This window comes from Urocampus carinirostris, chromosome 7 (assembly GCF_059441175.1).
Source record: "Urocampus carinirostris isolate Australia breed hairy pipefish chromosome 7, RoL_Ucar_1.0, whole genome shotgun sequence".
Lineage (NCBI taxonomy): Eukaryota > Metazoa > Chordata > Actinopteri > Syngnathiformes > Syngnathidae > Urocampus > Urocampus carinirostris.
Window position 1 is genome coordinate 41,791,636 of NC_142355.1, and position 12,949 is coordinate 41,804,584.

Consider the following 12,949-nt stretch of genomic DNA (forward strand, 5'->3'; position numbering starts at 1 on the left):
GGAGCTACACTTAGTACTTATAACTCATTATTAACTGACTTCATTTTTTTATTTTAAGGTTTTCCATTAGGGACCAAAGTTGGATATGCCAAATCTCAAGTTGGAGAAACCCTAAAGAGGGAATTTAACAAACCGTTTGAGTTACAGGTACATTGTTTTCTGAATTTAAGTTGCAGCAATGTTTGATTGATTTTCAACTGTACTGTATGTAAAGATGCTCCTTGAATTAACAGGATCTTTGTGCAAAACATAAATGTTTCTGTTCAAGCCTGCACATAACATGAACATTCCTGTCAGCATCAACCTTGTGTACTTAGCACATATCTTCTAAGTAGCGGATTTTTGATTATGTGCTGCCTGTGGTTTTACAGTTCAGTGCTAATAACCCAAATCCTTGTTCACAACTTGAGACAATAACTTTTTCTGATCGACGGCTTGTATCTAAAATAAAAACATTTACCGTACAAGTTGAAAAATCACTTGAAAAGATAGCCTATGTGCATTTTTACTTGCACAGCTTGAATCATGTACTAACTACATAAGAAAAAAAATAAACTTTACTTCTTTGTCTATTAAGGTTTTAGAGCCGCCACCAAAGTTTATATTTCGGGTTGTAGCCGATCCAGTGGTGTACACTGCCATATCTGTTATCAATGCCATACGAAGGTCAGGGCGTCGCTTCCTGTCCGTGTCTCCCCACTGGACGATACGAGACAATAAATATCAAGTGCAAACAGGTGAAATACTGCATCTTTCAAATGAATTCAAAGAGATTCAGCAAGCTGTTTTCTTATTTTCTGAATTCCTTCCCCCTTTTCCAACATGCAGTGCTGCAGTATGTTCCCGGTAACATTGACGTACGCTTTTGCAACTTCAGTGAGCGCATTGAGCGAGGTTTGACCATGGCCTTAACAGAAGTACGTCAGCGAGCGAAGGCCTCATCTGACTTCACAGTGCAAGTGAGTGAAAAACATGAATGATTACCCAATTGTATGATCCTAAAATTTATAGCCAATTTCAAAGAAGCACCAGTTTGGTCCCTTTGTTTGGATTCTTTTTTTGAAAGCAATTATTTAAATTTTTACTCATAATTAAGAGTTTTGAAAGCAAGTGTGTTAGTTGCTGAAAATATTTTAGATGTTTAACCTCCACTTCCTGTTAGATATCAAGTAACAGTCACGTCGGCATTGTTTTTAAAGCAAAACGGATGATTTTTAGTTTTCCTATTTTGTAAATGAAAATCTTCTTTCAATAAAAACTATAGAAACATCTGCAAAGCCTGCTTGCACTGTGATATTGTAAATAGCTTAGTAATGAGAGATGGGCCATTTGGAGTAACAATAACAATACCAAAAGCACAGCAATTTGACGTCCATTATTTTCTGCTGTTTTTATTGTCATCACAGCGTTCCCTCTGCCAACCAACACACTTTTAATTATACTTGTGACTCAATCAGAAACAACTGTTGTTGATGGCTGAAGACGCCTAGATATAGATTTCAAATGGTCTATATCAAGTTAAAAAATGTTCTTATTAAAGTATACTGCTGAAAAATATTAGACATCTGACCATCTTCACTGCATAGTTTACACAATTTAATTCCTCAAATCTCTTAACTTAAGCTTTCTGCCTGTCATGATTGCTGATTCGGGGCACCTGCGACTGCCTCGTTGGCGCCAACAGCCCTGAGCGCTGATTGGTTCCCGGACTCTGTTTAAACCCCCGGCTTCCAAGAGGAAGCTGTCAGACCGTCTGCGAACCTATGCTTTCAGCTAGGCAAGCTCTGTACCTTCCGACATTCTCCTGCCCTGTTTTCTCCTGCCTGATACCTGTTGCCGACCTCTTTTCTGGACTCGTTACCGCCCTTGCTCCCTCGTCCCGGCTATCGACCAGTTTTCCCGCTGCCTACAACTACCCTCACTCGACACGGAAGTGCCACTTCCGCGTTCCTGCCACCAGCTACCCGTGTCCGACGATCATCAGATCGTGGAAGCAAGCACTGCTCTCTCTCTATCGATAAAACTGAGTAAAACGAACGCTATTGGGTCCTTTCTTCATTTTTGGCTTGTGACACTGCCTATTAATAAGAAGCATCTGAATTACCTTTTGTGGCTGAACCCCAAAAAAACTATTTTTACTTGTGTTCCAGTTTTCCAGGATTATCTGTGGTTTATTTTAATAATTAGACAAAAGGCTTGGTTTGATAAATACTAAGCTGGTCCGGTCAATATTTGTTAAAGTCGTACTTTTAGCCGTTTGTAATATTAGGGTTGATAAGGATGCAGATTTGTTTATTGAATACACAAATGATGATGCCCCTGACCATAGCACTTGAAGGCTTACCCTTTTTTCTCTAACTGAATTTAAAGAGTCAAGATTTTCAACAAAATTAAAACTCAAAATGAAATTTCTGTATACAATATATTAAACATGATTGTCACATTGTGCTGCAGATTGTCAATATCACTGTAGCCATCCCTAAAAATCAGCAACAGCGTGAGAGGTATCCAGTGGACATCACGTTCACTGTGAACAGCGCCGGTGGTTATCTCAAAGGATCAGAGGTCAGCGTGGCCCTAATGAAGCTCAGCAAGGTGGAATTCAGCTATTACATGGGCTTCCCTGTCCTGCAGATTGCTGAGCGTAAGTTTTACAGACATCATTACTTTTACTCAAATGTATTTGACATTTCTCCCAATAGTGCCATAAAACCCTCAGGACATTCAGATATGGTTTTTTTTTTTCATCAAAAGCGTTTCATTATCCTGAGTTAAACACAAGCCAATCTCTTCGATCTTCCTGGGTGAGAACAGGTAAGATGGATTCTGTTGGTTGCCACGACCTGTTGCACAGTTTTTTTATGTGAAAGGTATATTCTGATCTTCTTGGTTCTGGTATCTATAGTTCTTTTGGGAGTTCAGGACAGCGAAGTGGGCCAGAGGACCTTTCAAGCAAACATCGAGCGAAGGATGGCCATACTGCTTGGAGAGGCTATGGGACCTGTCCGACGTGTCAAAAGAGCCACCAATGTTGGCAACAACAGTGTTCAGGTACTAATTACTTATTTAAAAAAGTAAATTACTCTCAACAAAAAGTAGTGCATTACTCTGAAAGTAACTATCTAGTTACAAATTAGAGTATAAACTCGCATATAAGCTGAGCCTCTAAAACTGCTTTAAGATTGCCATTTAATAAAATGAATTGAAGAAAACATGTACACCAACCTATGGAAGCAGTTGAAACATTCATAACCCTAATACCTACAATAAGCAGGTTAGCGCCTTACATGGCTGCAAGGCCGCTATTGGGAAATGTGGAGCACATTGTAAAGCGCTTTGGGAAGTCATTGACTTGAAAAGCGCTATATAAATGCAGATCATTTCATTTCATTTACATACTTCTTGGCTCGTGCAGTCTTGAGAGCTTGTAAACAAACACTTATCTGGAACACTCCATATGCATTCTGCTTCAAACCACTCAAAGATCTCGTTCTCCAATTCTGTTTACAGTTCAAGACATTTTATTTTTTTTCCAAGCATGGTGTATTGTGAAAACAATTTTACAAATAAGACCAAAATTCAGCACACTTTAACCCCAAATTTTGTGCTCATGTTTGCTTCGCAGTTCCTGTATAATCTATGCCCTCTCTCCCCATGCACAGCCTACCATTAGCTACTGGTGACACATACCAAATTGTGTGCATTTAAATTCATGTTCTGATTTCAGTATTTTATAGTTGTAAATTCAGCTTAAATGCGATTACATATGGTAGGAAGTATATCTCCCTAACAAGAAAATCAATGCCCTCATACTCTGTGCTTGTGACGGCGCTGCCAGAGAATGTTGCTTGTGGGTCGATTGTATTCGACAAAAAAAAACATCTCACCGTAAAGGGACGTCATGAGGCAGTGGTCGTTGTGTCGTGGAGGTCTACTCTTTATAAGTGTATTATAATTGCGAAAGAAATAAAGTTCTCTACTTCACTGATTCTGTCTATTGCAATAAACAAGGGTTCACTGTACAAAAATGTCCCTGTGAGTAAGTTTCGGATGGTAAATACCAATTGTATGTACCGTACCAGGCCCAGCCTGAGCGTTACAAGGAAACATGTTGTTTGTGTCTTAAAAGAAGGCTCCTGTGAAAGGCGTAGAGGTCATGCCTACCAAATTATTTATTTTTCAGAGATTGTCTTCCAAACTGGATGTTGTTCTTTCATAAAAATTAGTCACTTATTTTTAGAATAAATTTCTCCATTTTTTAATTGCCACAACCTTGCTACTGAGTGAGTGGTGAGTGCTTGTTATTTGAGATTTTTGGCATGTGTGTAATCGCTGACGACATCACCGCTTTACTAATCAGGCCGAGCTTTTGTGGGGTAAACATGCACCTGCTCATCAGCTTCACATGGAGCTGGATGGGGCCATATTCCCATGGCAACAGCATCCCATCACCCTCCCATTCAAAGATCCCAAGTGCACAAAGTGCTGTTGCTTCCCTTCCCTGTAGTTCTCCCTGATGCTACATCCTGTGAGCTGCTAGTCTGCTAAAAAGAGATAAATAATTTATTGTTTTTCACTTGCTCTTTTTGCATTTGGCATGATGAAAAGATTGTCTCTGTTTTTAGTGGGGATATAGCCAGACAGCGAGTGTTTCGTTTAGCCATCAAAGAAATGGAAATGCAATACAGAAAGTTGGCTGATTCGAAGGTTGCCAAACTGATAAAATTCCATTTGGCCGAACGTCAACCAAACTGGAGATTTATTTTACTGGCTTAGCAGTTAAGAGAGTGGGGGTCCAAGCAGTGGCTAAATGAAAAGCAGTGCTGAATTAACTTGTTTTTGATTGGATGAGTAATTCAGTTTTTGATACAGCAATTTGGCCTGGAAGGGGCGGATGACTGCTTGGCACCAATAGCTAGCTCCCAAAAACACAAATGTAAAGTTTACATGATTGTATATCACATCCTAAAGTCAAATGGAATATCCTGTATCTGCCTGTATAATCGCCATAAAAATCATTCTCAATTGAGGGTGCTTTGGTTAAATGAATCTAACATTAACTTGACCGTTTACTTTGCATAGCAAGTTTATCTGGATTTGATTTCTCCATGGATTCAAGTGGCAGCACCAAAGCCAGTTCTCATTCGTGACCTATTATTCTTTATTTCAGACTCAGCAAACAGTGTTGTGCCTCTGGCCATTCGGATGAACATTGTGCTTTCACAAACAAGATCATGAAAGTGTTAATGCCATCGGGACTGATGCAAAATCTGCCTTTTTTACATCATAAATTAAAATAATTTCAAAACCTCATCCTTAATTTTCATTCTTCTTGTAGTTTCTATGTCAAAGGTGGCCAATTTTTAAAGTCATGGGCCACAATGGGTCAAAGCATTTGGCAGCGGGGTTGGGCCAGGAAGAAAAAAAGAGATTGGTTTATTGCATTGGCAGATTTATCAAATTTAATCAGTCCCAAATCCGATACATGAGGAGAAAAGCTAACGTCGACTTATTGAATTTTTCTCCAATACTATTATAAATGAATATACAGGGGGCAGCACGGCGGCGTAGTGGTTAGCGCGTGTGCGGCGCAGTTATGAGATCATGAAATGGAATCTCCTGTGTGGAGTTTGCATTTTCTCTCCGTGCTTGCGTGGGTTTCCTCCGGGCACTCCGGTTTACTCCCACATTCCAAAAACATGCATGTCAGGTTAATTGGCCAGTCCAAATTGTCCCTAGGTGTGAATGAGCGAGCGAATTGTCTGTCCCTGTGTGCCCTGCGACTGGGTGGCAACCAGTTCGGGGTGTCCCCTGCCCACTGCTTGATGATAGCTGGGATAGGCTCCAGCACCCCCGCGACCAATGTTCCCTCTAAGCTGTGCGCGTGCGCAATCGCGCACTGCCCGCACATTCTCAGCGCACATTCTCAGCGCACAAGAAAATCTATCCAGCGCAATGTTCCCTCTAAACTGCGTGTGTGCGCAATTGCGCACTACCCAGAACTTTTCCGCGCACAAGAAAATCTAGCCAAGCTCACAAAAATCAGGGCTCGAAATTGCTAGTTAAGAAGCAAATTAAGTCAAAGTTACAGTGCATGAAGGTAAAAATACACGGGTTGAGGAGAACGAAGTTGAGTAGAGTTTTTGAGTAGAGTCAGTAGAGTTTTTCGAGAACCGGCTTCTTCGGCTCGGCTCACTAAAAATAACCAGCTCTTTCAGGTCCCAAGCGGCTCTTCAGGTTCGTTTTGCTTCTTTAATCCCTACACGACCAAATATTATGTAAAATTGTGCACAAAATGACTTAAAGGAAGAGTGACAAATAGAACAAAAAAGGAAAAAAATACCAAAATGAAAAGTAGTGAAAAGCTGAGAAAAAAAAGAAACAAAAGGAAGAGAAAAAAGATTCAAGTAAAATTCAGTAAAAAGCCAGAAAAAAGGAAAAGAAAGAAACAAAGGAAAAAAAGTAAACAGAGAACAAAAAGACAAAAGTAACAGCTAGGAAAAATAAACACAATGAGATTTTTTTTTAAAGGAATTAGAAAAAATAGAAAAAATAGGGAAAAAGAAGAAAAGGTTTGTGTCACATTCAAATAATTTCCAATTATACCAAGCCAACATTGTACCTTCACTAAAAAATGTGATTAAATACAGTTCTGTATCGTGAAACTGACTAAATAAGCCCCTAAAAATGTTAGTATTACGCGTCAAAAGACACAAGGAAAAAAAAGAAATGGAAATCTTGTGAAAGAATTGTTGTAAAAACAAATGACCTTTGCAATAATACATTAGTCAATTCAATAAAAAGTGATTTTTTTTTTTTTTGCATTGCCGGAAACTCAGCAAAATGTAACTTGATGTCAAGTTTTGGACATGTTTGATAATGACTTAGTTGCCACACTTGGGATTGCTGTTGCTCACTGTTGTTTCAAGCGTTGCTCACCGACTTTGTGTGAACGCTCAGACCTGTGGAAAATTAGAGGGAACATTGCCCGCGACCCTACTGAGGATAAGCGGTGCAGATAATGGATTGATGAATATACAGGCAGGCATCTACAATTACATTTCATATTTCGTTTTGGATTTGTTAATAAATTGATTACTTCATAAAACAGTTTCTAAACACCCAGAATAAATTTGATAATATGCATTAAAAACTCTAAATTCAGAAGTGTTTCTTCATTACATTTTATAAATATTTTGATCTAAAATGATACATGATAAAACTTTTTTTTTTTAAACGCTAAGGCACACTGGGGACAATAGCTTTTATCGTTAGAATTAAATTTTAACCATCGTATATACAATGTCACTATTTTTCTTTTAACTATTTTTGTTGCGCGGGCCAGATTAAAAGTGTGTGGCCCTTGGCTTTAGTCTTCCCACTCCAGGTCTATACGTTTAGAATATATTGTACTTCTAAAAACAATAATTATACTCCGGTTTCCTCCCACATTCCAAAGACATGCATTTCAGGTGGATTGGCCGGTCCAAACTTGTCCCTAGGTGTGAATGAGCGAGCGAGTTGTCTATCCCTGTGTGCCCTGCGATTGGCTGGCAACCAGTTCAGGGTGTCCCCTGCCCACTGACCGATGATTGCTGGGATGGGCTCTAGCACCCCTGCGACCCTACTGAGGATAAGCGGTGCAGCTAATGATATGAGATGAGGTTTAATCCATTGTGGTTGAGTTTTTTAAAGCATAACTGGGTTCAGGCTGAACCAGAAAATGTTCTGAGGCCCGATTCGGTCACGGGGTGGTGTCAGAGGGACGGCCAGCTGACATCCAGAACCCATAGCAGGTGAGGTATCGGGCGCAGCAGGTATAACAGTGGCAGTCAGGCACGGACCTCGGTCACGGGGTCACCCATCTTGCCCACACACAGTCACCATCCTCCGTGCCCTCCCATTGCCTGGAGTATGTGTGGACTTTGGGGTTAAGGGCGGTGCGGTCAAGATGTCGCCGGAAAGGTGGGTCACATTCTGTTGCGTCCCCCAGGAGGGTTGGGATGTCATGATTGGTCCCGTCCTCTTGAAGGCAACAGCTTGTGAGTCGTCCCAGTGCCTTACCCATCCCGGACCCCTGTACTGTCTTGATCACGGCCACCCCAGTCCCACCCGTAGTCCAGGCGTAGGACCGGTTTGGGGCCCAATCTTGAATTTAAATGGAAAAATCCTGGGGGAAACCTTGTTTAAAATGGAACTGTATTTTTCAGCCTTATAATTTAGTTCTCAAACCAAGGTGCACATCGATGACAGAGAAAATCACAATTATTTATGTGGATTTTTCATTTTTTTTTAGGTTGTGAGCATGAATCGGCCTGTAGGTACGGACAATCCCTTGGAAGTTGTGTATTTTGTGGAGCACCCAGATGGACAGAGGGTCCCTGCCATTGAAGTGGCCAACATTCTCAACAGCTTAGAGGTCCAAAAGGCAGCTATTATCTTGGGTTATCGTGTTGAGGGCGATCTAGCACAACGTGAGTATTTTTAATCGGGTAGTTTACTGAAAGAGTGCCTGTGAAATTGTATGCCATTTGCCAACATACAATAAATCTATCAAATATATTTTTGGCATCAAAGCAACAAGTACAAATGGACTAAAATTAGAAGAAGAAATGCATATTGAAAAAAAATCAAAACGTGGAAAACGTGATGCCTACGATAAATAATGAATGAGGCTGTTATTTTGTGAGTAAGGATGTTTGACTACCTTTTTTACCTTTGTTGGTTATTATCTTCTGTCCCATGCAAAGTAACACGTAGTTTGATTTTTAAGAATAGATGATGGGTTAATACTGGGATAATCATACCTTTTGAGTCACAAGCCACATCGAGTTAACCCTTTAATGTTCCTGTAAAATTTGCCTAAAATCCCAATCCAACACTTACCCAAAGTAAATTGAATGCTTTTCTTGTACAGTTTGGAGAATATGGACGGTTAGGGTCTCTTTTGAAAGATAACACTCTGAAGTTTTCTCCCAAACTGAAAGTCACTGCAAGTGCTTCTGAAATTGTAATCTAAGTTAAAATACACAGAAATAGAAAGGTTTTTTTCTCGCCTGAATTTGCAATCACATCCTAGAATAAAGAGTATAGCATGGCATCTTAGCTGGAAAACAGCTGGGACAATAGCATGAACTACTACCTGGTCCCAGGTAAAATTTGATCACAATTTCAAAAACGTAAAATTGTATTTTGTGTGTTTTTCTAAAGGTATGTCAAAGCATTTCCAAAAGTGGCCATTAGGAGACAACCAGTTTACAGCCTCAAAACCTTTGCAACTGTGTATTTTACTTTAGCCAGTTTTTAAACATTGTGAAAGAGATGTAAACGCTTGACATCTCTTTCCAGAAGTCAATCACTAGTTGTGCACACTTGCACGTGATAATCGCGAGTAAAATGGATCCCGGGTTGCATTCATGCACGTTTATTTTCGGCTCTGATTTGATTACATCCAGTAACCTTTCATAAAATTATGCTGGAAATTTCATTGGCTAACAAATGTGTCAATCATCATTTGAATCGGTCACTATGATAAAAGCCAAAGTTATGCATGTTGTTTTTTTCAATGCAGGCCGTTACAGGCTATCACAGGCTAAGGAGCGTGATAAAAAGCTTGCAATTGGCCAAGAATGTCAATCCAAAGGTCAGAGGTTAATGACCTTTTTTTTTTCACGGCAATTATGGAGCATACAACAAGGATCGTCAAACAATGCAGGAATGCTTTAAGGTGGATTTTTTTTTTAATCTGTCAGCATTATCGTGTGTTTTGGTGTAAAGATTTTACATGGTTGGATTCACTGGACTCTTGCAAATGTAACTGGTCATGTTTATGAATATTCATCAAGTGGATATTACGAAGATAATTAAGAATTTTATTAAGACTATTTGGGTGAGTTATACTGGCTTTGAGGATTCCTGGTATCTTGTTTCAGACTGATCGTAATGTTTCTGTGATGGGTACATTTTAAAATGTGTCATTCCTTGAATCCTAAGAGTTTAAGCTTTCCTATGATATGTGACATGGCGTATTTCAGTGACTGGTGATATTGTGAAGACACAACTTTGTTTATTAACAGTCTGACGCCCTGCTGGCGGCCCGTCCAAACATTAAGGGGTTAAGAGACAAAATTTGACCCTTCAGTGAAACTCATCTTCACATTACCTGTTGAGAAATTAGAATAAATTTGTTCATTTTTGTTACACTTCAGCTGTAGACATGTTGGTAACATCGCATTCCAACACTGAGAACCCGAACATGTGGATAATCATCGGAGTGGTAATTCCTCTCCTGGTTGCCGTCACCATCATCTCCATCCTTTACTGCAAATTGTGTCGGACAGACAAGCTGGAGTTCCAGGCAGATGCCATGACGTCCATACAACAGAGACAGAAGGTTGGTGCCTTTTTTTTTTCAATCAGGGTTAAATCATATTAGATATATTAATTCTTTAAAGTAGGGGTGTCAAATTCAAATGGGCAGAGGGCCAAATCAAAGATAATAATTAAAGAAGCTGCTAATGTGGTAGTCACAGCTAGCGACTCTTTAAGCAATGTTAAAGAAAACTAAAGCTAACAGCTAACCACTAAAGATAAATATGTTCTCTGTTCAGGCTGCCGATATCCCAAAATAAACTGAGAAAAATAATACTCAAAGGAGCTGTACAGAATTTGGAACTTTGTTAAAATCTGCCGCCATCTCCTGGCTTAAAGTCATGATCACAGCCTCAGTCAGTTAATTCATAATGCGTGTGCAAGTACACACTCGATTAAACTATTTTCTTTTTCATCGCTCCTAGGGTTTGGGTTGGCGTTTGTGCTCTACTACAGGGTTTTTACGTGTGTTTGAAATCTTGGAAACTGCTTGAATTTCATTGTTGTCTTTTCAAGGTCAGGAATATGCTTGAATTTTGGGTGAAGTGCTTGTAAATGCTTGAAATGGTTGCCATTGCAATGTTTCTTGGCAGTGTCACACTCTAGACATTGCAATAAATGAAGACAATTTTTAAGAAGTGCTTGAAAATGACGCCAACACAGCTGCTCTGGTGGCTTGTCATCATAGCGTTGTCATGTGAAGCGTCACCTCCCCCTACTAGTTGCACCCAAGTGGAGAGCCCTATTTAGAAAACTGGCTCTTTTGGCTCGGGTACCAAACGACTCTTCAGATTTTTTTTTTATATATACATACTACTTACGAATGAGATAAGATGCGGACAATCGTTCGTAAGTTGAATTTGTTCTTAACTTGGTTCAGGGCTATATTTTGTATGTTTAAGGTTTATACAAGTATGTTTAAGGCTTGTATAAATAACCGATATTGTTTTGTACTAAAAAATAAATATTTCATAAAATAATATGCTCTATAAAAATAGATAAAGTTAAGTTTAACTTACTTTTGGAAGATGAGCTTCAACAGTTAAGCAACTTCCTCCTCCGTGGTAAAAACTGATGGAAAAAAAGCGATCAAACCATTTTCTCAACAGCATCAAGCCTCCATATTCCACTTTCATTTCAAATGAAATGGCTCGCCCCTAATTTACATTTTAAACCATATTGAATGGATGCACGAGATATTAAACAATAAGAATTCCAAAGTCTTAGCGCCCTGGAGATACAGTATAGAATGTTTACACACGAACTAGGAAGAGGAAGCGGATTTCTTCTTCGGGGTGGATGCTGGGTGACCTCTCACAGCTTTTTACACACTGAATACATTAAAAGTTGAACATCAATACAAAACCTTTGAAAATGCAAACCAATAAAAATAAAAATTACAAAAATTAACTCTTCAGTGCTATAAATAAATGATAAGATGCAAAAATGTTTTAACTATTTACAATTTATTTTAACCAATTTTGACACAGTTCCTATTAAAAACACACAAAATAGAAATTTAAATAAGTAAAAAAAAAAGTTAAGATCAGCAGTCTCTAAGATTAAAATATTTAATCCACTCTGCTTCAGAGCATTCTTTATTTTAGTCATCAAAATCACTGGATTTCTTCTTTTGATGGTGCAGGAAAAATTGGCCTTAAAGTGCTTGTTAGAATTTGGCCATGAGAAAGGTGTACGACTCCTGAGGTTTAAAACAGTATTATTTATCAGTTCCTCATTCCTTGGGCAAGTCCTGAATTCAGAAGTCAATAAATCATTTGTGGTAATTGGTGGCTTTAGAAGTCAAAGATCCGGGGTGACAAACTCATTTTAGCTCAGTGGCCACGTGGTATACCAACCAATCTCTAACTAGTAAATAAACGGCATAAAAAGTGTTTCTGCAGGGCTGGCGATCTTTCAGAGTCTCGCAATTAAATTACAAATATGATTCAGGGATTTAAGATTTGATTCTCTTTTTTTTTTCATTTTAATCCTTCACAAAGATGTTGTCCCTTTTAAGGTTGATCAACTGTGCATTTGTATTAAAGAAAAACAACAATTCATTTTATTTCCACTACAGTTTGTTTAACTCAAAGAAACTCATGCAAACTGGGATAAAAATATCACAAACTCATTGTTAAACGCTTCAACGATTTAAAACCTCATTTTTCTCTTGTGCTTCTCTCAGAATTGTCTCGCAGGCCTGATAAAATCCACTTTTAGCCCTCGGGCTGTATGTTTGACACCCCTGAGTTAAGGAGTTCGTAACTGTTTTTAAGGCTATGTGTCCTACCAGGTTATGTTTGGTGTGGTTGATTTCTCTTATAGCAGTAAATGATCTGCCTTCATTTAGTTAAATTATAAAGGAATCATCAACTCAGTAATTCCTGATTACAATCTGATACCTCACAGACTCCAGTTCCTCAGGCAATGCCGCAACATGGTATTGAATTTAAAAAAGGAGATGATGGAGCGTGGAGCTTTGAGGAGGAAGAGGAGTATGAGGATGAAGAGAATGAGGTTGAAGAAAACTTTGTTGAAAACAAAAAGGTATTGATCGGATAGTCAGTGCAGAGTA

The 12,949-nt window shown here is 39.0% G+C and overlaps 1 protein-coding gene across 3 annotated transcripts in view; it reads left to right on the forward strand.

Moving 5' to 3' along the window:
• LOC148363348 (UPF0606 protein KIAA1549) overlaps positions 1 to 12,949 on the forward strand; it is a 57,725-nt gene that overhangs the window by 13,754 nt on the left and 31,022 nt on the right. For 2 of the 3 annotated variants that reach the window (XM_088341005.1, XM_088341006.1), the window contains exons 4-12: positions 59 to 147; positions 578 to 737; positions 829 to 959; positions 2,455 to 2,644; positions 2,755 to 2,814; positions 2,906 to 3,051; positions 8,297 to 8,474; positions 10,209 to 10,393; positions 12,784 to 12,921. In XM_088341005.1, coding sequence (XP_088197131.1) covers positions 59 to 147; positions 578 to 737; positions 829 to 959; positions 2,455 to 2,644; positions 2,755 to 2,814; positions 2,906 to 3,051; positions 8,297 to 8,474; positions 10,209 to 10,393; positions 12,784 to 12,921 — 1,277 coding nt within the window. The remainder of the gene's footprint in view (positions 1 to 58; positions 148 to 577; positions 738 to 828; positions 960 to 2,454; positions 2,645 to 2,754; positions 2,815 to 2,905; positions 3,052 to 8,296; positions 8,475 to 10,208; positions 10,394 to 12,783; positions 12,922 to 12,949) is intronic. The other variant, XM_088341007.1, reaches the window with a different exon arrangement.